Source organism: Chlorocebus sabaeus, chromosome 21 (assembly GCF_047675955.1).
Source record: "Chlorocebus sabaeus isolate Y175 chromosome 21, mChlSab1.0.hap1, whole genome shotgun sequence".
Classification (NCBI taxonomy): Eukaryota; Metazoa; Chordata; class Mammalia; order Primates; family Cercopithecidae; genus Chlorocebus; species Chlorocebus sabaeus.
The window spans coordinates 112,946,711-112,973,164 of NC_132924.1; the positions used below are offsets into that span (position 1 = coordinate 112,946,711).

General features: G+C 44.0%; 1 protein-coding gene across 3 annotated transcripts in view; it reads left to right on the forward strand.

Moving 5' to 3' along the window:
• The window catches only part of TBXAS1 (thromboxane A synthase 1), a 191,395-nt gene that overhangs the window by 44,988 nt on the left and 119,953 nt on the right, over positions 1-26,454 (forward strand). For all 3 annotated transcript variants that reach the window (XM_037991158.2, XM_037991157.2, XM_007983129.3), the window contains exon 3: positions 2,322-2,374. In XM_037991158.2, coding sequence (XP_037847086.1) covers positions 2,322-2,374 — 53 coding nt within the window. The remainder of the gene's footprint in view (positions 1-2,321; positions 2,375-26,454) is intronic.

Consider the following 26,454-nt stretch of genomic DNA (forward strand, 5'->3'; position numbering starts at 1 on the left):
TAGAGGCCAAATGTTAGGGTGCACTGGGCAATGTAGTTGGGTGAGAGAAAGGGGGACTAGATGCTTACAAGATAGGAAGGCAAGTGAAGAACTATTTGTGTGTTAACATTTTTGAGAAGGAGAGGGACTTTGAAATGGACAACACTCTGCAGGGAAGAAGAATATAGGTTAGTGCTGTAGAACCCAAATGTTGCTGAATCCCAGGGGTGAAGCCACGATGGCTCAGTCTAGGCGGTGATGAGAGTGAAAAGAGATGGATAATTGGGAGCAAAATGAAGAACTCTTGTGACAAATTAGTGTAGAGAATTCAAGGCAAAGTGAGTGAAACATAAGTCTAAGCTTTGAGCCAGGGGAACGGGGAGAATGGCCATGGGTTGACGGAAATAAAACGTTGTGCAGGGGAGTGGTTCAGGGAGAAGATAAGTTTTTGCCAGAGTGACATGCCAATGGAAATGGCCAGCAGACATTTGTAGATATAGGTCAGGACTTTATGGTCTACGGTTATTTTTTCTCACATTCAGTTTTCTCAGAAGCCAGATGGCTTATTTAGATAAGTCACGGGGACACTGACTCCAGACCGAACACCAGGAGCCAGAAGACCCTGCATGGGAAGAACCACCAAGCCAAACAAAGGCAGGAAGACTACATTTGGGACAATCCTGATAATATCTCTTCAACATCTCTAGAATTTCCCCCATCCCTACCTCCAGAAAGGCTGGTCCTTGGCACTAGATAGAAAAGAAAGCTGGTCTTTCTGTCCTTTTCTGCCCCCACCTTCTCAGTTATTTCTTTTCCATTCCTTTCTGTGTCCATCACCTTTTCCATGATTTGTCATTGTTGTTTCTGTCTTTCTAGTGTTTTTAAACACCTTCTCCTCTCATCTCTCTCTCTGGGGTGGGCAGTTCACAACTTTTAAGCTCACAAACAACTATCTCAATGAGGCTTCCTGTTAGCCCCTTGAAACAAGTGTGAAGAAATTTTAAAGTGTCAAGATAGAACAACAAACCAGATCGGAAAGCTAAAGAAAATGCATTTCACACATTTCTGGGGGGAAACGATCAGTTGTATTCCGCGGAGTAATTAATTTGGTATTAACATTCTGAGGAAAACAGCGTAGCTGTCGATGTGAGGAGAACGCTGTGCTCCCGCCTCTGGAGAGCCTCCACATATGCTCCTTTGCAGCCCGCCATCCTCACAGCTACAAGCCCTGCCAAGTTCTTTCTAGAACATAGTAATTTCGGTGACTATTTTTATATTCATATATGCTTTCCTTGATGTATGGCAAGCTTACACTGCAGAATTCAGTAGATTTAGTGAGAAAGGCATGTGTTTCCATGCAGGACATCCACACTTCTAACCCCCAACTTTCCACCTTCATTCCACCCCTTATGTATCTGCCACATACGCCTTTCTCACAACACAAATCTACCATTTGCCACCCCCCACCCCCACCCCAACTCATGAGTATTTTCAGGTCTAGTCCATTCCCACCACACAATGGATCCAGCATTTTCCACCCCTCCTTCAACCCAGCTACACTTCTTTCCCATTATAAAATGTGTCTAGCCAGGCACGGTGGCTCACACCTGTAATCCCAGCACTTTGGGAGGCCAAGGCAGGCAGATGACCTGAGGTCAGGAGTTCCAGACCAGCCCGACCAACATGGTGAAATCCTGTCTCTACTAAAAGTACAAAAATTAGCCGTATGTGGTGGCACATGCCTGTAATCCCAGCTACTCAGGAGGCTGAGGCAGGAGAATCGCTTGAACCCGGGAGGTGGAGGTTGCAGTGAGCCGAGATCACACCACTGCACTCCAGCCTGGGTGGTAGAGCAAAACTCTGTCTCAAAAAAAAAAAAAAAAAAAAGTGTCTAGCATTTTGTCTTATATATCTCAGACATATTGAATTTAATTAAAGTTTAACTTGAATGAATCATGATAATTCAGAATTTGTGACAATTTTGATAGACTCAGTAGAAGTTACATATAGTGGCAGTCAAAAGGGCCATATGATAATGCTAAATCAAATTTCAGAGGGCAGTGTTATAGTTGAGAAAGCAAACTTTTTGAATATTTTAGCAGCAAGTATACATAAGTAGTTTAAGAACTGGTGATCTCTCCTGTCCAAGACTTTTACATGGCCATTTTTTAAGCCGTTTGTTTATTACAATATTTCAAAGTACTTGAAAGCAATGTAACTTCCATTCTTTTTTATTGTTTCTGTAATTGTGTTCTTGCTGTTCCAGATTTTTTTCTGAATAAGTTTGAATAATTGGAATTTTGCTTAATCTTATTCTTACTGTAGTGCTGTGTTTCCTTCAGGGTTTTTGGGAAAGCCAAATGGAGCTCAGAAAGCTGTATGGACCTCTGTGTGGGTAAGAAGGACACTCAACGTTTCTATTATGTACGATATTTTTATTTTCACATGTTAAACTGATATGGAAGAAATGCCAAGATTAGGAATTTATATGTGTTTCTGTTTTCCAAAGGGCCTACAAAGAGGGTGTCCTGCAGTACAGACAAGGCTTCTAGAGAAGACCCTGGGGTTGCCCATGGGGGAACTGTGCTGGCCTGAAAGAATACCACTTTCCAGGCTTTGCAGCCTTGCTGGGCCAGGCACAGCATCATCTCCCCCTGCTGTGCTGAGGGTTGTTGCCACGGGATGTGGTGGCCCCTTGCCTCAGAGCACAAACTGTCCAACTTGCCTTGATGGTGCGCAGCAGGTCATATCCCATGAGCGTATCTGAACCTTACTCAGACTCGGGTCCTTCAGCCCATGGGGAAAGTGTAATTTATCACCCAGTCCAGTTCCCTTTTGAAAGTGAAAGGAAGTGCTATTAATAACTACCCCAGCATGACCGTGTCAACTAAGACTATCCCGGATATGCTGGGGCATATGGTCACCCTAGTTCTTGGCCATGCAAAGTAATATAGCCCTTCTCTTTATTTTCCCTGAATTTCTCCTCTTTGTGCTCTTCATGTGTCTTCCCACATGTGTCTTCCCACACTGAAGTCCTAATCATTTCAGTCGGTTTTCACACAGCTTCTCCTCAGCCACTGAGCGATTTTTTTGCAGCTTTTCCTAGACCTCTGGGTCAGCGATCACTTTTGTAGGTGCATTAAAGTTCTCCTGTGTTGCTGACATACATTCCAATGGGCTCCAGTGATTTGGGGGTCCTGTCTCCATAGGATTCGTGATGTCTGTTCTCCTGATACCATGTTTGAAAGGGATTGACTTGTCCTCTTTAGGGAAATGGCCCCACCTAGGAGGCCCATAGTTTCGGTCAAGTTCTTCTACCTACTTTTTGGTTTGCTATGTGGCCCTGAAAAAGTAACAAATTAAGATGTTAAGATGCTCTCTGTATTAGTCATTGCTGCATAATAGACTACCCCAAAACTCAGTGACATAAGCAACAATTTATGATTTATCGTGTGTCTAAGGGTCAGCTGGAGTTGGCTGGCCTAAGCTGCACTTGGCTGGTTGGCTCTGCTGGACTTCTGGGTGTATCTGCTGGGGAGGTCTCATGTAGGGCACCAAGGCTCTGCATGTCTCTCATCCTCCTTGGAAGTGTAAGCTCAGCTGGCAGGTTCTCACGGTAAAGGCAAAGACTCAAAGAGAGGAAGGCTGATGGTGCAAGAACATTATACATTTCTGCTGCATCATTTCAGCTTATACCCTATTGGTCAAACCAAGTCACATGGCTAAACCCAAGATGTGGGTAGGAGGGCACTATGGCCACTTTGAAGCCAAAGCAAGGCACCTGGCCCAGTCTGACACTCATGGAGCAGGGAGGTGCACTCCTCGGAAGGATGAGTGGGGAGGCAAGGCATGTCTTTAAATAACAAGCAGCCCTACTGCACTCCCTAAGATCTCTTTCAACTTGGCCTTCACTTACTTTTTAATTTTTACTTTTTAGTGCATAACTTCCTGCTTTAAGTGTGATAGGTGCTCGATAAAGGCTGCAGAGAGTGAACTGTCTACCTTTCTCTTACCGTTGTGTGGTTCTATTGCTTTTTTGTTTTGTTGTTGTTGTTGTTGTTTTGTTGTTGTCGTTATTTGTTTGTTTTTGAGATGGAGTCTTGCTCTGTGGCCCAGGCTGGAGTGCAGTGGCGCGATCTCGGCTCACTGCAACCTCTGCCTCCTGAGCTCAAGCGATGCTCCTGCCTCAGCCTCCCGGACAGTTGGGATTACAGGCACCTGCCACCATGCCTGGCTAATTTTTGTATTTTTAGTAGAGACGGGTTTTCGCCATGTTAGCCGGGTTAGTCTCAAACTCCTGACCTCAAGTGACCCGCCCATCTTGGCCTCCCAAAGTGCTGGGATTACAGCGTGAGCCCCCGCGCCCGGCCTATTGCTTTTTAAAGCTTCTCATTCCAGCTTTTTCTTTCCAACAGTCTCATTCTGCAGCTGACTTGGCAATGACTTAGAGACTGTCTCATGTGCTTCTGAGACACAGCACTGACTCAGAATGACGGTGCCTTCACCAGAATCAGAAAAAGTCCTGACTGAGTTTGAATTCTAGGAACCACTTTTCTTGAGTGCTTCTTGTACAGATATCCAAAGTAGAACCCTTGGGTATTTAAAAATAATTTTTACATGCCAGATGAAGAGTTTAAAGGGCACTGTATGAACCAGTTGTGTGTGTGTGTGTGTGTGTGTGTGTGTGTGAGAGAGAGAGAGAGAGAGAAGGAGAGAAAAAGAGAGAGAAGGAGAGAAAGAGAGAAAATGACAGGGAGAGAGAAAGAGAAAAGGAGACAGAAAGAGACAGAGAGAAAGAGAGAGAGAGAAGGAGAGAGAGATAGAGAGAGGAGAGGTGGAGCGAACTGGTTTCCTTGACAACAGGATATCCAATCAACTTTTTCCTCCAACTTTAACTAAGTTAACACAATTTATCCTTTTCATTTCAAGAAAACCTAAATCATAGGGAATGATTTCAAATGAGGTTATAGAGATCAAAATTGCAGTATCATCTCCATCCTTTGTTCCCACTTCTAGTGAAAAGGAAAAAAGAAAGGTGATGGCATAATTTCTTCCTATAAAGCTATCAACTTTCCTCCTTTGGAAAAAAAAGATGAGCCATAAAACGCTGACTTCTTTTTAAATGTGTCTACTCCCAGATTTAGAGGCAATATGGTGGCGGTGTAAAAATGAAAGGTTTGAACCAGTCTAAGTTGAATGTCTTTTCTAACTCTAAATGTTCTTTTCTTACTGCTTAAATTTTAGCAACATAGTTTCACTGATTGGGAATGGACTATGCTTAATGAACAACAAAGACTCTTCTTGCAGAGAACAATTTAATTTAAATTACATTAGTTTTTGGGCTACTTTTATTACTAGGAAATATAATCAATCCCAGCTTGATCCTCTTAAAAACTGAAATAATAGATTGATTCATCATTTGACAAGTGAAATGCCACACTACACTGTTGATGTCATGTAGAGATGCGTAGGGCCTTTAGATGACAGCTTGGCACTGAATGTTGGGAGAAAAATGGGCAGGGCAAATCTCACTGCTCTAGACTGGAAAGCCAAATATGATGACAATGTATACTTATTATCTGGTTGTCACCCTAGCAACTCAGAGTTTGAGGCTCAAAACTGGAAACTGACTCCTTACTCTATCCCCTCCCCCACTCCCTGCCATGGGGACAATAGGGCTGGAGAAGGTTTCCATCAAGATGGGCAGATAACATCGATGCTTATCGTTACCACCAACACTGCCACCACCACCACCATCACCACCACCATCATCCAGAGCAAAATATCTTCACCAAGTGTCTACTTATGTAGCCTGCTTTGCCAGGTTCTGTGTAAATAAAACTACACACGGTGTCTCTGCCTTCTTTGAACTTGAATGTAAAGCAGGTGGACTGGCATGGATACCTATACAGCTATTAGTCGTGGGTATACCTGATAAAAAACTCTCCTGAATTGCACAGCAGCCTGGCCACATACCACAAAGAAGGCAAGGCTTTATTGCTTTGGATAGCCTTCATTGATTAATGATTACTTGTTATCTCCTTCAGGCTGAGAATGAGCCCCAAGTTGGATTTATATTCCTTCCCAAACTCTGTAAGAACAGAATCAACGTTATCGTCATACACTGGTGATTGAATATGGTTTATATGCAATATATATCAATATTGAATATAAACATATATTGATATATATTCAATATATCCTGTTTGGATAGAGATTATATTCCCTCCAATTTGTAGCTGGACTTTGTAACCCAGTAGATATTAAGCCTTTATTAATTACTTACCGTTAAGTAAGAATAAATACTTACACAGTGCCCTAAGTTTAGATCATTAGCAACTCCTAAAGGCCCCCATTCAAAGCTCCTTTTCCCTTTATTTCATTTTTTTATGTGTGTGTGTGTGTTGTTTTGTTTTGTTTTGATTTTTTGAGGCAGAATCTTGCTCTGTCATGCAGGCTGGAGTGCAGTGGCACGATCTCAGCTCATGCCAACCTCCACCTGCCAGGTTCAAGTGATTCTCTGGTGCCTCAGCCCATGAAGTTGCTGGGATTACAGGCATGTGCCACCGTGCCCAGCACATTTTTGTATTTTTGGTAGAGACAGGGCTTCACCATGTTGGCCAGGCTGGTCTCAAACTCCTGACCTCAAGTGATCCACCTGCCTCAGCCTCCCAAAATGTTGGAATTACAGGCGCGAGTCAACATATCCAGCCTATTTGATTGTCTTTTAAATGTTTGCTCTATTGTTCTACTTTTACTTAGCCTCATCCCCGTTTCTTCTTCCTCCCACATCACTTTAGTTTTTATCTTGGCTCCCTCTTGTTGAACTTGAATTTCACACTTCCTGGCATCCATCACCTATGTTGCTCCATTTTGGTAAGTGGCACCTGCATCCCTGGATCCCTTCATGATGCCGGCCTTGTTGCATAACCTCATATACTCCCATCGGAGCATCACGTTGTAGGTAGTAGGTAAGCATGAACTTTGTTCAGAATTCATAAAGTACAAATGAATATAAGAAAAAAGTACACTTGCTCCCACCCTAGGGCCCAGCTGCTCCTTCACAGAGGCAACCTCTGTTAAACATTTCTTTATAGTCAAATGGATCATATATAATACATGCTGTTCCTTACCTTGCTTTGTTCATTAATGGTATTTAGGAAATTGTCCCATTTTGCTTAGTTCATTCTTGTTAAATTATGTAGTATTTTTAAGGATTTCCTTGTATGAATGTATCCTAATTTTTAAAACAAGTTCTCAATTGATAAACACCTCTTACTTTTACAAACACCATTGCAGTGAAGATTTTCATACACACATCATAGATGTCTGGGGTTAGCATGCAAGATAAATTCCTAGAAATGGAATTATTAGGTCAAAGATGGTCTATGTTTTTAATTTTGATAAATATGACCAAATTGTTCTCTCTAGGGATTATATCAGTTTAGACTCCCATAAATATGCATATGTTCCTTCCATACTTGTCACTAAAATGTGTGGTCACAATTTTAAATCTGTACCATTTGATGGTATATTGCTGCAATTTCAAGGTGCATTTCTCTAATTATGAGCAAGTTTGAGTATCTTTTCCTATGTTTAAAATGCAGTGTATTTTGTTTTGTGAGGGATCGTTTGGCACTTCTCTGTTGGGTTATTGATCTTTTCCCACTTTATTTGTAGAAGCTCTTTGCATATTAAAGAAAGTAGCCTTTTATATGCCTTAAATATTTTCTCTTCTTTATCATTGTCTTTGACTTTGCTTATTATGTATTTCTTCCAATCAGAAAACATTTGTTTCTGTGTTGTTGACTTTAACTGATTTTAGCAGTGTCTACATTTTGTATCTTACTCAGAAAGGTTTTCTCCACCAAGGATGTTTTTTCATAAACTTCCATTTTTCTAGTTTTTTAAATTGTATTTTTAAAACATAGAATGTTTGACGTATCAGGAATTTGTTTGAAAGATGGAGTTAGGGACACATCCTTTTTTTCCCCCCAGAAGGTAGAGTTCCATCTGAAAATTCATCCTTTTCCAATTGATTTGAAATGTCACTTTTATCGTTTATTAATTCCTAGGTGTATTTCTGACTTATCTGTTCTGTTGTACTGCTTAATCACAAGCCAGGGCTGCACTGAATATCCTCATCTGGATGTCACGCTTGTAGCTTCTTGTACCTAGCTGCGGTAGGGTGTTCTAAGAACATCTTTGTAATATCAAAGCCTGAAGCAATCTATCTCCCAAAGAACCTTAGGTCCCATACTGAAAAAAAAAAAACAATTTAGCAAATAAATAAGCCTTTGGTATAAAGGGCCTGACACTTAGCTTCAAAGTTCACACCACAGGAGGGGGAGGTGTCTCATATGCCTCTAGGTTGGAGGTTTTTAGCACCATTTTTTAAATTTAATTAGCTAGCATGCATGAACTAATAGCACCTTGTCACCAGGCAGTGAGGAAGTTGAGAACTTTGGGATACATAAGGAAAAGCATGTGGCATCAGCAATCAAAATAACAAGGTCGTTTCAACACTTTTTAAAGCTCAGCTTCCATGGTGCCATCCATTAGGAGAGTTTGTGTTCTGGAAGTGACTAAGGTGTGAACACTTTTCATGTAATTACTCTTAACCATCATGTTTATGTACTATTTAGATGGGGTTGAAGAACAGCATAGAGATGGTTTACTTTAATACTGGCAGATGGCTATGTCATTCACTGTGGGAGATTTCCTGGCCTACCACTATGGATCAAGAACCACAGGAGTTGAAGGGCTCTGAAAGACTCACCTGTTGGACATGCTTGATCTTTGACTTAGACAATATGAGACATCTGAATTCACTGGGCTTGAAAATGTGGCTGAGGACAGGGTAGGGTGGAAACTATTGCTGATTTGTCCAAGAAAACACAAGTATTTAGACTCAAATTGGGCAGCCGACACCTAGAGATGGCACTTGTTTTTAAACTGGACTGTGCTTAGTAGAATTGTAGATGTTGAAGAATGGTGGAAATGAAGCCACCATTGCATAAGAGCATCCCAGACACTGATGCTAAGGAGTCAAACTTTAGGTTTTTGCAGCTGATATAAAGTACAAGCCTCAGTATGAGGCTCATTTACTAAATGTTTGACCCAAAAATGTGGCTCAATTCTGAGAGGAATTGATGAAAATGAAAATATACTATGATCGTTGAGAAAACACAATAGCCTTGAAACAGTGGAATTAAGCACAGAAGTTCTGAACTATCCTAACATCTCTGGCCATGAGGCCAAACTGTGGGCAATATTTGGGTCCCCTAGCTTGGTGTAAGCTGGCTTTCATGAAAGCGTGGAAAGCAAAGTTGTGCATTGCTGTTCCCAATAATGTGAATCTGAAAGCAAAATTCATGTGAGACCATCATGATGGTCTGTAGGTCATAATTATTGAGCATCATTGAGTGAGTGAAATATCAATATTCTCACTGGTCAAAATAGCTTAATCATGAGCACTAAGCCTGTAAGAGCACATTTTTTAAATGACTGGAATTCACTACACTGCATATTGCATTTTAGGGGGCCATTATTCTCTAAAAGTGAATGTCCCCACTTAGTGTGCTGATATTTTAGGAGGCCTTGGAGAATAGGAGGAAAGTTGTCCACAGGACAGCTAACACCAAGCCAAGCACTCTGCCCAATAGGTGGAATTATCAAAGGAACAATTGTCCAAAGATAAGTGGCTTAGACCAAAGAGACGGAGGAATTTGATTTGAGTCCCACTTTACTTGAATGAACCATTCATAGATTCTTCACCCTTACCTGCAACCAGCATGATCTCGTTATACCAAATAGTGTATTGCTACAAAGCTTCCATGCTTTCTTATGATTAAGACCACCTTCTTTCCTAGTCTTGATTCAAAGACACTTCTGAAGTTTATCTAATTTTCTGGACTTCTGACTTCTTGTTTCAGTCCATTTATTTTATACCCAGTTCATTTCCCCATCCTCTTTTTTTTTGTTTGTTTACGGAGTCTCGCTCTATTGCCCAGGCTGGAGTGCAGTGGCATGATCTCAGCTCACTGCAAGCTCCGCCTCAGTCTCCAGAGTAACTGGGACTACAGGCGCCCACCACCACGCCCGGAGAATTTTTTGTGTTTTTAGAGGAGACGGGATTTCACCATGTTAGCCAGGCCCTCCAACCTCTTTCTATAACAGCATGTGGGTGATGGTTGTTGCATATTTTAATGACTACTGCTGTCCAAATCTTTGTGACCCACTCTCACAAAGATCAAGAACCTGTATTAATTCCCTCTTCTTTGGGTAGAAACATCCAACAGGGCATGATAGCTTACAATAGAAATCTGCGGTTAAAATCCCAGCTTCAACTAACTTTCTCTCTACTGCTTGTTACCTTAATGGATTTAGGCCAATCACTTCCCCTCTCCAGCTTTAGTTCTCTTAGATGTAAAAGGTGGGATTTGGACTAAGTCGGTGACTTTGACACTGTTTAATCACGAACCTCAGTAAATAGTATATTAACCACATTGTTATCTAATACACACACATATACTTGAAATAAAAGTTTTACAGAAGAATACCTTATTCTTATTCATAGTATAAGAACCACTTTGATCTATTGTATTGTATTGTATTCTATCCGTAAAAAACAAAACATTTACAAGCTGGTCACAGCCCATTAAATTGATTTCATGACCACTAGTGAGTCAAAATCAGCAATCTGAGAAGCAAAGGGCCAGATGATATCTGAAGTCCTTTCCAGTCATAAACTGGATGACAACAAGCCAATGACACAGTCCCTATCAGTGTGCATCAGAAAATTGCTAGAGGCCCTTGTGTTTGCCTCTTTGTTGTTTAAGATTCTGAGAAACCTCTGACAAAATCACTACAAGCCCACTGTTCGCCGCTGAAGCCGAATTCCAGTGGAAGCACTCCTCCTGCAGAGACCAGGCTCCCGCACCTGACTGTGGGCCCAGGCTGGGCACCTCCCACCCTATGGCACCTTCTTATTCTTTAAAATCATAAGTTCAACTATTATTGAAATTATTTCCAAGCCTTAACTCGGAATCATGCTAAGAAGCTAACACAAATATATTAATTGACCATTTAAGACTCTCTCTGTTAGATTTTTGCATTGGGTGTAAATATCTAAGTAATTGATGTGGATATCTTCTCCCAGGTAGGTGTGGCCAGCTGATTACTTATTCCCAGGGAGTTGGAGCAGCAGGAAGGAACGGTCTGGAAACTGGAAATAATCCCATTTGCCGGCGTAAGCTAGCTATGGAAAACTGACCAGGCTGTGGGTACCGAGAGAGCAGCTTCCTGCTACTTCCTGCGGTGGGTGAAGGGCAGCGTTTAAAGACTAAGATGGTGCTCCCCATTCTAGCAAACACTGGCCACAGTGGACAGTCCAGGAGAGAGCTGTGCACCGGGAAGGTGTCAGCTGGACAGTAGTCAGGCATCCAGTAAAGCAGCGATGAGGCAGCTGTCAGTGGACACCAGGGCCCCACTGGTGGGTGGTTCAGGAAACTGAGAAGCCCCCAGCCCTGAGAAAGGAGTTTAGGTAGTACAGCAGGGTTTCAGCGGGGAGGGGTCTGTGAACGAATCAGGGATTGACATTCAGTTCTAAGATTCACAGCGTCATGTGAGGCCCAGGACTCAGAAGCCAGACCTAATCTCCGATATCAGTCAGGGAGGAAAGGTCCATTGTGGTTGGAACAGATCCATGCCGGGGAGGCATCCAGTCTCATGATGTGCGGCTGGAGGTTGTTCCTGCTTCTGGGGCCAGGGCTGGGTCTGCAGGTGAGGGACAGAGCACCTGGCTGAAAAGGAGAGAGGACTGCGGCGGCTGGAGCATCAGCCACAGATTTTAAATTTTGCATTCCTTGATATTCACATCCAAAATCTACCATGGAGAACTGTGTATCACATTCAAGGTGGAAGGGAACTAACTCATTCCTCATCAGTAACTATCAAATACGGCATCAGTACCTTCTTTATTCTCTAAGTGACAGCTCTGCGCAGATGTGTTCCCAATCAATAGAATGTCTCAATTAAAGTTGCATAAAAGCTCTATTTCGAGCTAATATCTTCAAATAATAAATTCCATGTTTAATTGAAGTGTACCTGCAACAAATCCAAGTTGTTCAACCCAAAATGCATAATAGAGGATGTAAAATAGTCATGAATCACTGTGACATTTGTCAAGACATTCTCCCATCTGGAAGTAGGTCCAGAAAGCACATGGCTTTATGCATATATCTTTTGTCAAGAACTTTGCACAGATAGTCTCAAAAAGTGCACACATTTACCCAATTCTTAGGGCTCTTCACTCTGATTGAGAATGCAAATAGCATTCCTATTCTATCTAAAAAGAAGAATGACAAGCCATATTTGATTTCATAATTTAAAAGAAATTATTACTAAATTAGAAAAAGCAGTGAGTTCTCAATTCACCTAGAGCTTAAAGTTCCTCTTCCATCACTATTTTGTGAGCAGAGAAACTTTTTCCAAACAAGTTATTAGAAATCCTTGCTTGATTAAAAACCAGTTCTAAATCTTGCTACTCACATAGGGCAAAAGGTAAAGGAATCTAAATGTCTAAAACCAAATTAACTCCAGATACTAGTGTGAACTTTCAAGCAAAAAAAGTCATACACCACCGCATACATGTTTGAAATTCTACTAAATTTTGAATGCTTGACGTTCGCCTTTAAACTGGAACATATTCTTCTTTCTTCCTTAGGATCTTTAAATCTTTTAAAGTTTGGGTTGTTTACTATGCATTCCAATTACTCCTGATCAGTCTTATGTGTAACATTTCTATAGCACACAAACTAATTCCTTAGCAAGGCCCCACCAAGTTTTATGATGCCTGCTTGCCTAGGGCAGATAATATAAACTTAACTACGAAAATAAGTTCTTTGATTATTCTTCGCATCTCAAGACCACGCTCCTAACAACTTCTTTCCATCTCACCCTCAAGCTGCAAGAATTTTGCAACCCACTCTATGAAGTTTTTCCACCCTGAGTAAGGCTGTCAGTTTACTGGCCTATTTATAAAGGTCTGACTCTCTGACATGTTCTTCAGGCTCCCCACATTAACCACTAAGGAGGCACTCTTTGCAGATGATTTTTTTTTTTTTTTTTTTTTTTTGGCCTCAGCTTAAAAAGGAATCTATTAACCTTTGCCCGGAATCTGTGGCTGGTGAATGGCTTGTCATAGCATGTTAGTTCGATGCAGCGATTGTGGTCTTCTGTGTTAAAACACCCACCAGCACCTCTTGATACTACTTGGCTTACTGGAGATATGGGCATCCAGGATTAAATCAAAACTACTGCACTTCACAACAGGGCTGCTTCAGGAAGGAAATCCCAGGTACTCCCTGGCTTGTGCTGCCTCCATCTTTTCCATGGCTAATGTAATGCCTGGTGCATATCCACCAAAATAGGCAACTGTTGAATGGCTCTTCCATTTGCCTTTGAAGATTGCTTGTAATACTTCAAGTTCTCTTCTTCATCTCACTGCCAGACCACAGCTTGTGACTGATGATTGACATGGCCACCAGGTTCTTCCCAAAGACTACAGCCTAAAGATTGTTAGCTGCTTCCACCAAAGGCTTAGGCTTCTCTGCTAGAGTTTCAGTTCTTTGGAGCATCCCATGAGCAAGAAGCCTCAGCTCTTTGTCCTCCTCTGCGTAGGAGCCCACAAGGATGCTTTATGTCCAATCTGGAATGGATACTTAGCATCCTGAGTTCTGCCCTGCTGAAAATCCATACCTGTTCATGAGTACCAGGGCTTCAGGGCCCGAGAACCCACAGCTAACACCCACAGGAGAAAGGTTTCATATGAGTAAGTGGGATGGGTTTTCATGCCTCTACAACCTGGCCGGCAGGAGGAACTGATGGTCCACGGTTTCAGAACTGATGGTCTCCCACTTCTCGGTTAGATCTAGGTATTGAGAATAACATGAAGGACTTTCGGTTGGAGGACATTATTTTTATTGTGTTAAAATACACGTAACATAAAATATGCTATCCTGTTTTTCATTGTATAGGTCAGTTACATTAAGTACCTTCACATTGTTGTGCAGCCATCATCACTGTTCACATCCAGAATTGTTTTCATCTTGCAAAGCTGAAGCTTTGTCCTCATTATGCATTAACTCTCCATTTCCTCCTCCCCCAGGCCCTGACAACCACCATTTTACCTTCTGTCTCTGTGAATTTGACTACTCTAAGTACCTCAGTAAAGTGGAATCATGTGGTATTTTTCCTTTTGTAACTGGTTTATTTCACTTAACATAATATCCTCAAGGTTGATCATATTGTAGCACATGGGAGAACTACTGCCTTTTTAAGGCTGAGTAATATTCCATTGTAAGCATATTCTGCCTTTTGTTTATTCATTTGTTTGTAGGTGGCGGAGCTACTGTGAATAATGTTACTTGAATATGGATGTGCAAATACCTCTTTGAGACCCTGTTTTTAGTTCTTTTGGGTATATATGCAGAGGTGAAATTGCCAGATCACAGAGTAAATCTATTTTTAGCTTTTTGAAGACCTCATACTGTTTTCCATAGTGACCATATACCATTTCACCTTTGGAGTACATTTTATAGCAATGCTTTTTTGTCCCCTTTTCACCATGATTATGTGGCCATTACTTCTTGATTTCAAACCTTGAGAGTGAACTCAGGTGAAATTTACACTTCCCCTTGTGTCCTGGATCCCAGCTGGTCAAGGCGAACCACACATTTCTAATTGGAATGGATGACCTCAGTGACTTTGCCTGTAACTTCCTTTTGGTTAGGCCAGTGAGTGCATTTTAAACCAAACCACCCCATTATCAACAAACGCTTGCACTGCACGATAAATTCAGTTTGCTTTAATAAATTCCCAGTAGTCCCCACCCGGAGCTCCTTCTCCTCTTATCTCACTCCTTGCTGCCAAACCCTTTACGATTTATGTGTCTGCCTTTCGGTTCTGCCTTCAGCCCCCTCCAAGTTTCCTCTTTCCCAACAGCTCACCGTGGGCTTTGTGTCTCACATAAATTTTGTCTTCTGTATCCGAAACTCTTACTGACTTCTGCTTCCTTGTTCCCTGGGTCTACACTGTTCCTTCTCTTCCTGGAACTGACCCTTCAATCTCTGGGCTTCCTACCTTGAGTAATTTGTCAAAATCCTGCTCTTGCAATTGGTGGCTTCTCAATTTTCTTTCTCTGAGTTTTTTCCCACAGTCTTTCCACTGTTTCACAGGGCATACATTCCAGCTTCATGACTATTCATGACATGTTGAATTCCCCTCTTGTACCCCACAGTCTCTGCATTGAGTGTGTGCTCATTGGGAAAGGTCAGCTCACACTATACCTATCCAAAAAAGGACAGATGGCAGGTGGTCTGTGAAGAGTGTATTCAGGCACATAAGCATGGGAGAAAGTTCAGAGGTTTTGGCTGAGATAGAAAGAAGAAGAGTAGAAGCCAAACGTGTGCTGGGAAAATGTGATGTTTGGGGCACAAGTAGAGAGGACAACCTTGGCAGTGGCAGATGATATAGACCTCAGGGCTGGTGCTAAGGAGGTGGGTCATTTGACGAAAGTTGTGCAGGTAGAGAGTGGAGAAGGGGTTCAGGGGGAGGATGGAACTAATTTTTTAAAAAAGCAAAAAACATTCTAATAGCACAGGTGAGAGAGATAAGAGTGATTTAGATTCTCAGAAATGGAAGGAAAAGAAGGAGAATTTTATAGAGAAAATGTCCTGTAGTGGCCAAGTGTGGTGACTCATGCCTGGAATTCTAGCACATTGGGAGGCCGAGGTGGGAAGACTGCTTGAGCCCAGGAGTTTGAGACAGCCTGGGCAATATAGTGAAACCACATCTCCACAAAAAATACAAAAATTGGCTGGGTATGGTGGTGTGTGCACCTGTCGTCCCAGGTACTTTGGAGGCTGAGATAGGAGGATCGCTTGAGCCGGGGAGGCAGAGGCTGCAGTGAGCTGAGATCATGTCACTGTAATCCTATCTTAAAAAAAAAAAAAAGAAAAGAAAGAAAGAAAAAAGAAAAGAAAAGAAAATGTCCTGTAGGAAAAACGCAGCAAGTCATTGATTGTAACGAATAAGAGATGAGTCAACATTAATCACTGATGCTGACTTCAAATCCTGGAGACAAAATGGTGATTCCACCATAATTAGGAGGTTGAACGGGGCAAAGACAAAGATGGTTTTATCTTTTTCTTAATCCGTTGGAGCTTGTCCTCATCCTCATGTGTTCAAGTGGTTATAACAAAGTGCCATAGACTGGGTGGCTTATGAACAACAGAAATTTATTTCTCATAGTCCTGGGGACTGGGAAGTCCAACATCAAGGAACCAACGGATTCATTGTCTGGTGAAGGTTCACTTTCTGGTTCACAGATGGCGCCTTCTCACTGAACCTTCCCGTGGTGGAAGAAGTGAAAGAGCTCCCTAGGGCCTCCTTTATAAGAGCACTAATCCTATTCAAGAGGGCTCTGCCCTCATGACCCATTTGCCCCCACAAAGACCCCGCCTTGTAATACTGTCATCTGGGGGTTTAAGATTTCAACATATGAATTTGTCAGGGGGATGGATGCAAACGTTCAGACCGTGGCAGAGCTGCTAAGGAGACATTGGGTCCAAGGTGACTTAGGAATGAAGCACTCAGAGGATCAGGAAGCTGTGTTAGGAAGGAAAGAGGAATGGGAGCTCCAGGGTATGCCTGGAATCTGGAATCTCCACCTGCCATCCTCCAACAATCAAATGGGGTGTTTCCCGCAGTGTGTCCTTGAGACCATCGTTTCCACTGACAGTAATAATTGTTACATGGGGAACAGCAAAAGGAACAGAGGTCTCTTCAGTGTAGAATGACTCCGAACCTTTCATGCAACAATATCCTTCAACAATCTCCAAGTGAGAAATTTAGGATGCAGTGTTTATTTGACCATAGAACATTTCCCCCCTGTTCCGCCCAGAGTGCCTCTTGGGACTAGGATATGGAGAACAGGCTTTGAGAGAAAACACTGATCTAATAAATGCCAGCATTTTACTCCTAAAGAATTCCCCATAAAAGACAACCATTAATAGAAATAGTTTACTTCACCATTGTGAATTACCAACATTACAACCAGTAATTACTAATTACCTCCATTTTGAGTTGATGTTTTGGGGGATGTTTTTATCCTGCAGTGCTATGGAGAGGCTGGGAACGCACTGCTGTCTGTGTTGCTTGTTTATTTATTTCCTTTTATCCCCAATGTTCTCTCATTCCCTTTCCCATCCCCAATAGTCAACCATTCCGATTGTGTTTAATGTGGTTTTTTTCACATGTTCTTGCAAACTGTGCATTATCATTTTGTGGGTATTATCTTTAGCTTATGCCAATAGTACTGTTGTAGATTCCATTCTATTCCTTAGTTTTTTCATTTAGCACTGTGCTTTCAAGGTCCAGCACAGAGTTCCCATTGAGTCTGCTGCTTCTCACGGCTGCCTGACACTCCCCAGATGCCTGTACCTGCTTCACCTGTCCACTGTCCCAGGAGGAGATACCCAGTGGCCCTCAGCAAGCAACCCTGCAGTGGGTATCCTTTTATGGGACCTTTATGGACCTGTGGGAAAACTCTATAGGCTATCCATCTTGCCCTATGTTTGTAATATATGTGTGTGTGTGTGTGTGTGTGTGTGTGTGTGTGTGTATCTTTCTTCCCTAAGGCCACTTACATATTAATTGCTAATAATCTGAAAGCGTTTTCCAGCACTCAGTGTGGATCATGTCCCTCCAATATAGTATCTCCTATGGCCATCCCAATAACATCCCTGAGAGTTTGGCCAGGCTAGGTGCATTATCCTCAATCACACAGAAACGTGAGTGACTAGAATGAGAGGGGCATGTGGCTAGTAAGAGGTGTGAGCAGGGTTGCACAGGTTCTTTTTATTAATCCAAAGCTGTTTCCGTTCCACTGCCTCTTCTTGCTATTTCTTCAACATTCCAAACAGTCCTGCCTTAGGACATAATTATTTGCCCTGACAATACGTAACATAATTATTTGATGACTGACCTGCTTTCCTGATATAATGCAAACTCCATGAGGATGGGGACTTGCTCTCTTGTTCGTGCTGCTATTCCCAGTGCCTAGGATGGTGCCTGACACATAATAGATGCTCAGTAAATACCTGTTGCGTGAACAGAAGAATCATCTCTACGTACGTGTCTTCCATGTCAGATTTATCTCCAAGGCAACTTCAAACAGGAAGGTCTTGTTATGTGGCTAATTTTGGTAATGGTGTTATTTTATTGGAGACAAATAAAAGGAATTAGGGGAAGAGTCTCATATTAAAATAGAGGGTTGGATAAGGGGAGTTTATACTCTTTCCCCATCGGTGACTTTTATGCTCTGTCAATTCAGTAGTTAGCCCATCAAAATACAAAATTCAATTACACTGTGTAAGGCCACCTTGGGATCCAAAAGATAAACAGAGAAGATAAGGGACATGTTCTCCTGATACACTAGCTGGACTCCACTCAACCAAGTCATTAATTGGATTCTTATTGGGCTACTGCCTCATATCCTACTCCTGAATAGCTGATACTTCCCATAACCTCATTCTTAGGGTCAGCTGACCGCACCAGAAAAAGCACTGGATTAGGAGCCAGATCTGGGTTCTGGTCTTAGCTCAGCTATCCCTACTGATGGGACTAGAATGAACGAGTCATTTATCATTTTCTTCCTTTTAAAAAACACTTGAGGTCGGGCTCAGTGACTCACGGCTGTAATCCCAGCACTTTGAGAGGCCAAAGCGGGTGGATCACGAGGTCAGGAGTTTGAGACCAGCCTGACCAACATGGCGAAACCCCGTCTCTACTAAAAAATACAAAAATTAGCTGAGTGTGGTGGCGCGCACCTGTAATCCCAGCTACTCAGGAGGCTGAGGCAGGAGAATCGCTTGAACCTGGGAGGCGGAGGTTGCAGTGAGCTGAGATTATGCCACTGCACTCCAGCCTGGGCGACAGAATGAGACTCAGTCTCAAACAACAACAACAACAACAAAAAACAAACAAACAAACAAAAAAACAAACTTGAGCACCTGCCTATCTCACAGGTCTGACATAAGACTCAAAGGAGCTCTCAGAGCTCTCCCAGGGCAGCCCGTCCAGGTTCAGAGGTGTTCTTGCAGCCAGCCTGCATCTTGGGGAGACTGCCGAATTCAGGAGCCCCATACCTCGCCAGCTCGGGGTGAACTTCTTGAGTCCTGCACGTGGGTCCTCTCCCCCTCATGTCTCCAGGGAATCCTCCGCCTGGGTAAGGGGAGACAGCACACATCATCCAGTCCTCTCCCCTCTTTGGGCCTCATTTTCCTAGCTATGAAATGAGGGTGGGTTAGAATGATCATCTTGAAGCTTCCCTCCATCTCTAAAGTCTTGTGATCAGTGCTTTATTATTTTTTCCCTGCCTCTGGTTTCTCTCCTACTGTGTCTGAAATTCTTCTGCCACTAAATTTTCCCTTTTTTTCAGAGTTGCACATCTGGGCTTTTTATACCTAGCCCTGGACAGCACATTCTCCCCATGGCTCTGGGGTTCCTCCCCTGGCCTCGTTGTCTTTGCAGGAGTAACATTAGCTTTTTCCCAGCCCCTGTATTCCTGTTCAAGCCCACACATCATTTGGGGAGAGGTGATTTTGCCGTGTACTCTCACAAATATATGTCCTGCACATATTCTATGGAATAGACACACACACGCACAGCTCCCTTCAATACCCCCAAATATACATGCCTGGGCATAACGTGTGAGCAAAAATATTCAGGGACAGCCAAATGACTATTTTAATGTTCCTTTGTCCCTGCAGGGCCATCGAACTATTTATTTAGTAGCTTGATGCTGTTTGCATCAACGACTTTGCCTTATAGGCTGTTCTTCATGTTTATGATTCTTACTGTGAAAAAAATTGCTCGCCTAACATCTGTTCTGAATTTGTTTTTTCTTTATTTTTATTTATCTGTTCCCCATTGAATTACATTTGCACCAAGGACAGTAACTTGAATTGTAATCTTCAGTGTCCTTCAGGATTTCTGCACACTTCAATACATCTCTTAATTACTCTTTTTTTTTATTGTTATGAGATACACATATATACCCACGCTCACACGGGCAGATTGGTTTGTAGCTTACCTCTGCCTGCCCCCTCTGGGGAATAAGTTTTATTAACTGAATAAATTAGATGGGCGGGTATATTCAATAGAGTAGGGAGGTTTATCATTATAGGTTTCTTTCAGATATTTTTCCCCCTTGCTGCCCAATTCTCTCCTTTAGCCATAGCTCTGTTTTGGAGAAAGCTTTATTGTGGCTTGGCAGAGTCATAACTCACCAGGATGAGAAGGACCACTTTATCTTATAGATGAAGAAGCTGAGGGCCCGGGGAGTGGCTATCTTCCTGCCTGTTTCCAGAAAGGATGGAGAACAGCTGCCCTGGCACCACTCTTGAGAAGTAGAGCACAGCTTGACCCTACCTCTCTGGACTGCCAAGCCTGGGGGCTTTCCTTAGCAGCAGGAGGCCTCCTGGGGCTACCATGCCACCATCCATGCACCACACCATTGCTGCAGACCCAGTCCTTTGCAGAACAAGCATTTTGCATGTTTTCCATGGGTGTGGCTGGGTTGGGGTGGTTAGGAAAGTGTGCAGAAGATGGTGTGAGAGAAGGGCAGGGCATGGAGAATCACAGTGGGATCTCTTCCTGCTTGTGGACTCTCCTGGTGGAGCTGGTTCTCTGGCCTCCCTCAGGCTGGCTCGTGTGACCTAAGCCCTCATTAACCCCCTGCTCTCACCACTTAGAAACCAACCCAGGGACCAACCAAGCACATTCCCAGCAGTAGGCAAGAAGATCCCTAAAGAAGGGCAGTGAGACCTGCTTTTTTTCCCCTAATACTTGGGAAATCTACCAGGTATTCAAGGAATTGGTCCAAATTCACCTTGCTGTAATTCGAAATGCAATGCTCTTTCTACCATCAGTTCTCCATTCTTTCTGGGAGATACGTCCCTCTTCTTCCTTTTGACCTTTCCTACACTCTTTAGGGTCTATGTCTATGTTTCCCAATGGCATAAAGACAGAAGGGACAGCTTCCCCATGTCTTGAAGTGCTCACTGCTGGCCCTGCTCCAGATGTTGTCTACACAACAAATATTTCAGTCTTTGCTACGTGTACAGCATGGAGCTCATGGCGGTTGGAGAGACTACCCATCCCCTCCAGAAAATGTGTCATTCTTGTCTCTTTTCCCAAAGAAAGCTGACATCTAATTTAGGAGAAAAATCCACATGTGGGCCAAGTTGCTCAAGAATGCCAGGTAGTAAAGCGGCTGACTTCTACAAGAGAAGAACAGGAAACCCAGAAAGAACAGGAAACAGGATTCTGGGTAGAATCATGGACCAGCGAAGGCAGAGAAGGCTTCTAGGAGGAAGTAGGTCTTGAAGAATGAATAAGGGGGAGGTGAGGGGAAGAATGTTCCACTCAGCAAAAACAGTCAGAGAAAAGCCCTTGAGGTGGGAATGGTTGGGGGAATGGAAGTTGTGGCTGGAGAGGGGGACACAGATGGATTGGCCAGTCATCATCACACACTGGAAAGCCTTCGTTGCCGGGCTGAAGACATGTTTGTTATCCTTTTGTAACCCTTGCTAATGGTCTGTGAGCTGTTTAAAGCCATGTCTTGCATGTCAGTTTCTAGAGAAGGGGTTTGAGGTGCGAGATGTTCACTAGGGATCCATGCCTGCGAAGGGAAGGAGGAGAAAGCTGTCAGTCATCCCCCAATAGGACAAAATGCCAACTTTCTGTGTTCCTACTCAGCCCAGCCGCGGGATGTGGGCTTTTCCAGGAAGGGGGTGACCCCAGTGACATGGATCTCCGCAGCTGAGGCTGGCCCTGAAGGAGCTAACAGCTGGAGGCACTCTGCTGACCACAGTCTCGGCTGCTGGACAGCAAGTCCTTCCCAGAAGGGGGATCCGGACAACACGTCTTGATGTCATCATATCATGGGAACTCTAGCTCAAATGAAGTTTTTGGCAGAATCACCAGGTTGAAGTGGGAGGTGATCTGAGGGTTCTGTATGCTCAGCTTCCCCACGGAGGACTCTTTGCCCCGCTAGACCTAAGACTGGCTGGGGCCAGCCACAAAGGCAGGCCCATGGCTGACGGAGCCAACAGGGCACCTCTGCAGGGGCCACCTCTCCAGGGTGGTGGGAGTGAAATAGAGCAGGCCCCAAGTTTTAGAAAATGACCAGGGGCTGGGTGAATTTTGGAAGTAAGATAAATGTGGATAAAGAGAAAAAACGATTCTGAGGTTTCAAGTCTGGCTTCAGAGTTGAAATCTCCTTCTGCCAGGAGGAGTAATAGGGAAGCCAAGAGGATAAAATGATTTCCCAGTCCTGGAAAGGCAGCTTAAAACCGTCCTTCCACTTGCTCTTAAGAATGAGGCACTCTGCTAGCTTCTCGGGGAGGCACAGACAGATAAGACGAGCTTTGTCCTCAGAGAACTTGCGGAGCGATCAGGAGCTTATCAATAAACAGAGGGTGATGCAGGTCAGTAGAGGAAAGGACCAGGTACCACAGAAACTGTAAGGAGCAAAGGGTTCACGAAGCCTCCACAAAGAGGGGACGGGTGACCCGACTGTCTGAAGTTTTCCAAACTAACAGGAGGGCAACTGGCACTTTAGAGGGTAAATACGTGCAAAGAGACAGAACAGGGCTAATACTGCACATCTGGGAAACCATAAATAACTTTTTCACAACAAGAGTGAAAGACTGTGGTTCCCAAACTGTGTGCTGAGACACCCCAGGGTGCCACAGTGAACTCACAGGGGCTTCCTGGGCTATGGTATTTTGAATATTCGTGACAAATACGGCAACATCTGTCAGGCACTGCAGGAACTGCTTTCAATTTATGTGTATTATTTCTTCAAATGTCCACTAACTTGCTAGCACATGTATGCTTATAAAGTTGTTTGAACTTTTCTACTTAGAAATGAGACTGTGGGGTTCTTCGTTTGGCCTGGGGAGCGCTATGAAGAAATTACTGAGTCACTAAGGGCACCGTGAACTGAGAATGTTTGGAAATGCAGGTGTAAGAGGAATGGGGCAAGGAGAGAAGTCAGGAGCTCCTGAAGAGCCCCTGGTTGGTTACAAGTGAAGAAGCTTAAACTTGCTTCAAATGATGGAGAACCACTAGAGATTTACAGGGAATAGAACGACACAGTCAGCTTCTGTTTTACGAAGGTCATTGACCTTGGCGGGAGGGTTGGTTTGGAGACAGAGAGCTTCACTGGGAGCTCCTCAGTGGTCCAGGCGAGAAAGACAGGGCCCGAAGCCAGCTGGCGTTAGAAGTTGGAGCTGGAATACAGCACACTGCGTTGACATCATGGAATTCCCACTGCATGCTTAACAACATAATGAACACTAGACATCAAAGATAAGAAGACAAGATGCCTTTCTACCACTTACAAACAGCAGAAAGACAGTCAGGAAAAAAATTACAATTACTAGAGAACCACTAGGAGTCAACCAGGCAAGAAAAGGGGAGCTGTTCCAGGCAAGGCAGGGGGAACAGCATGTGCAAAGGCATGGGAGTGAGAGGTCATGGAGGGTTTCAGTCAGTGTGATCAGGATTGGCTCTTGGCTCTTGGCTCTTGGTGGCAGGGCGGGTGGGGGGCTCAGGGAGGCACAAGGCCAAAGAACAAGGCAGGGAGCAGGGTGTGAAGGACGCTGTGTGCCACATGCTGAAGACTCCCCAAGGACTTGATCTTGGCAAACCATTGAAGGGTTTTCAATAAAGAAGCAGCATACTCAGATTTGCATTTTACCAAGTCCTAGGTGGCTAAGTGGAGTTGGGGCCCGCATGTGGACAAGCAGCAGGCCAGAATGGTGGAGACTTTGGACCTCTGTGTGGGAGGTCCAAAGTCTGGCCAGGAAGCAAGGGACCAGGGATCGTACCAGCTTGAAAAGGGCAAAAGAAGGTTGCTGAACTGGCCCTACAAACCCCTGAAAGCAGAGGGGCTGAGAAAGGGTTGTTTTCGTCCATCGATCTCTGCAGGGTTCTGTGAATTCAGGGTGGACCCCAGGCATGAGTACCCTGAGGGTAACATGGGCAGATGATGCTTGACCCTGCTCAGAGTGACAGGCAGGAGCCCTGGGAAAGCAACTCCGGACTCCATGGCCTATGACTGTATCACTGGCTCCTCAAGAAAACTCTCCCTAGTAGCTGAGTCTGCTCTGCCATTCAGCTGACTCAAGCCTCTTGCTCTAATGACAGATGGAAGAGCTGACCCAAAGGGAAAGACGCCCCATGAGTCAAGCAGGGACAGAGCCCCAGGACTCCAGGGACCCTGCTTACCCCATGGCACCCTGCGGGCCATCCAGCCACAGAGGGCACTTGTGAATCAAATGCCCAGCCCTGGACTTCTCCTTAGCTTTCTCTGAACTTTCTGGAAGTTGAGCATCTCAGACACTCACAACTGTGATCTGCAATAGCATCTACCCCTTTCCTCACTGAGCCTCCTGCCATTTCCACGTGAACATTCCACGGCAAAGCTCAGACTTGAGGGTAGGACGGCAGCTACCCTGTTTGCATCCTCAGCCTGCTGGGAAATAAAACCATCAAGGAGACAAGAAGTTCTCAGATGCTTGGCGTTTAGCAGTTGTCAGAGGAGCTAAAAGCCCTCATCAGTTCTACCTGAAAATCAGAAGTTTCCCAACGTGCATGGCTTTTTTTTGTTTTGTTTTGAGACAGAGTCTTGCTCTTGTCACCCAGACTGGAATGCAGTGGCGCAATCTCGACTCACTGCAACCTCTGCCTCCCAGGTTCAAGCAATTCTCCTGCCTCAGCCTCCTGAGTAGCTGGGATTACAGGCACCCGCCACCACGCCCGGCTAATTTTTGTACTTTTAGTAGAGATGGGGTTTTGCCATGTTGACCAGGCTGGTCTCAAACTCCTGACCTCAGGTGATTCTCCCATCTCGGCCTCCCGAAGTGCTAGGATTATAGGCATGAGTCACCGCGCCCGGCCTGTGCCTGCCTTTCTGTTCCTTCTGCTGATGTGGGGGGTGTTGGGCTCCCGTCAGGGGCCTCCTGATGCCCCCGTGGGGCACTTCCTCACTCAGCTTCTTCGTCCCTGACAAAGTGGCAGCAGCAGGGTGTCGCCCACCTGCTGGGGCCTGCAGGGGCCCTCCACCTCTCACAGGAAAGTGACCATGACCAGCATTTTCATTAAACTTTTCTGTTTGGACAAACTATTCTCATCTGACCTCACAGATGATTAAACAGTCTCTTTAATCATAGAAACAGGCTCAAGAAGGTCGATGTGCTCAAGGTGATGCAGCTGTTAAATTACAGGACCAGGCCTTCAGCCCAAGTTCCTAAGACTCTCTAACACCTGCAACTGCGGCACCACCAACCGCCACTCTGTCTCTGACAGTCTCGAGGGACCGATCCAGGGACAAATTCTCCCTCTCTTGTTTTTTTTTTTTCATTGTAGAAGTCACGTGCACTCATTATAAAACACTGAACATTCAAGAAATAGATAAGATGAAAAGGACAAGGGCCCCATAATTTCCCGCTCCAGATCTATGCCCCGTGAGCCGGGGGCCCGACACAGAGTATGTGTTCAGTAAATGCTTTCTGAAGGGACTAGGTAATAGAAAGACGGACTATTATTTATTAACAGAGCTCCCCATACTCTTTTACTATGTGCTTTTCCATTCGGCTGTGTCATCTGGACATTTTTTCATGTCGGTGCCTGTAGGTGACCGCCTGCCCGCCACCACCAAGAACAGTCTATAGCTCAGTCACCCCTGACAGGAGCAGGCCTTCTGGAACGAGGCCAGGCAGCCCCCAGGCTAATCCCAACAGCCTATTCTACTTAAGTTCCCAGAAGGCGGCTGTGAACTATTTTGGTTTAACTGACTGGTCAGTTTAAAAAAAGAGAGAAAACCACTAATTAAACAAGTCAAACAAGTAGTTATTTTTGTCTACACAATACTTCACTGATTTGCCTACATTTTCTCTTCAACCAGGTGCTTTGGAGTTGAATAAGTGAATTCTTAATTGCATAGCTAAGTATAGATGAATAACTGGTTAAGAATTTCTTGCCCGGAAAGGAGTCTATATGTAAGTTTGGATTAGAGCGAACCAAGGCTTTACCTCCTTAATTGGACTGGGGGTTTTCTGGTCCATTAAGCAAGAATATGCTCTAAATCCGCACCTTTAAAAGCCACATTCTGCACAGCTGGGAGCCTGCCTGCTTTCCCTTGCACACCTACCCAGCACTGGAGCGGGTTCAAAGATAGGCCGTCCGAGGTAAAGCAGCCACTGGAATAGGTGACAGCATGCTCACCACCAAGGACCTGGGCTGGAATCAAGTCCCTGTCTTGGGCAAGTGACTGCTAAGTCTGTTTCTTATCCTGAAAAGTGGATAAAATAATGGCATCATCCATTTTCTATGAGAATT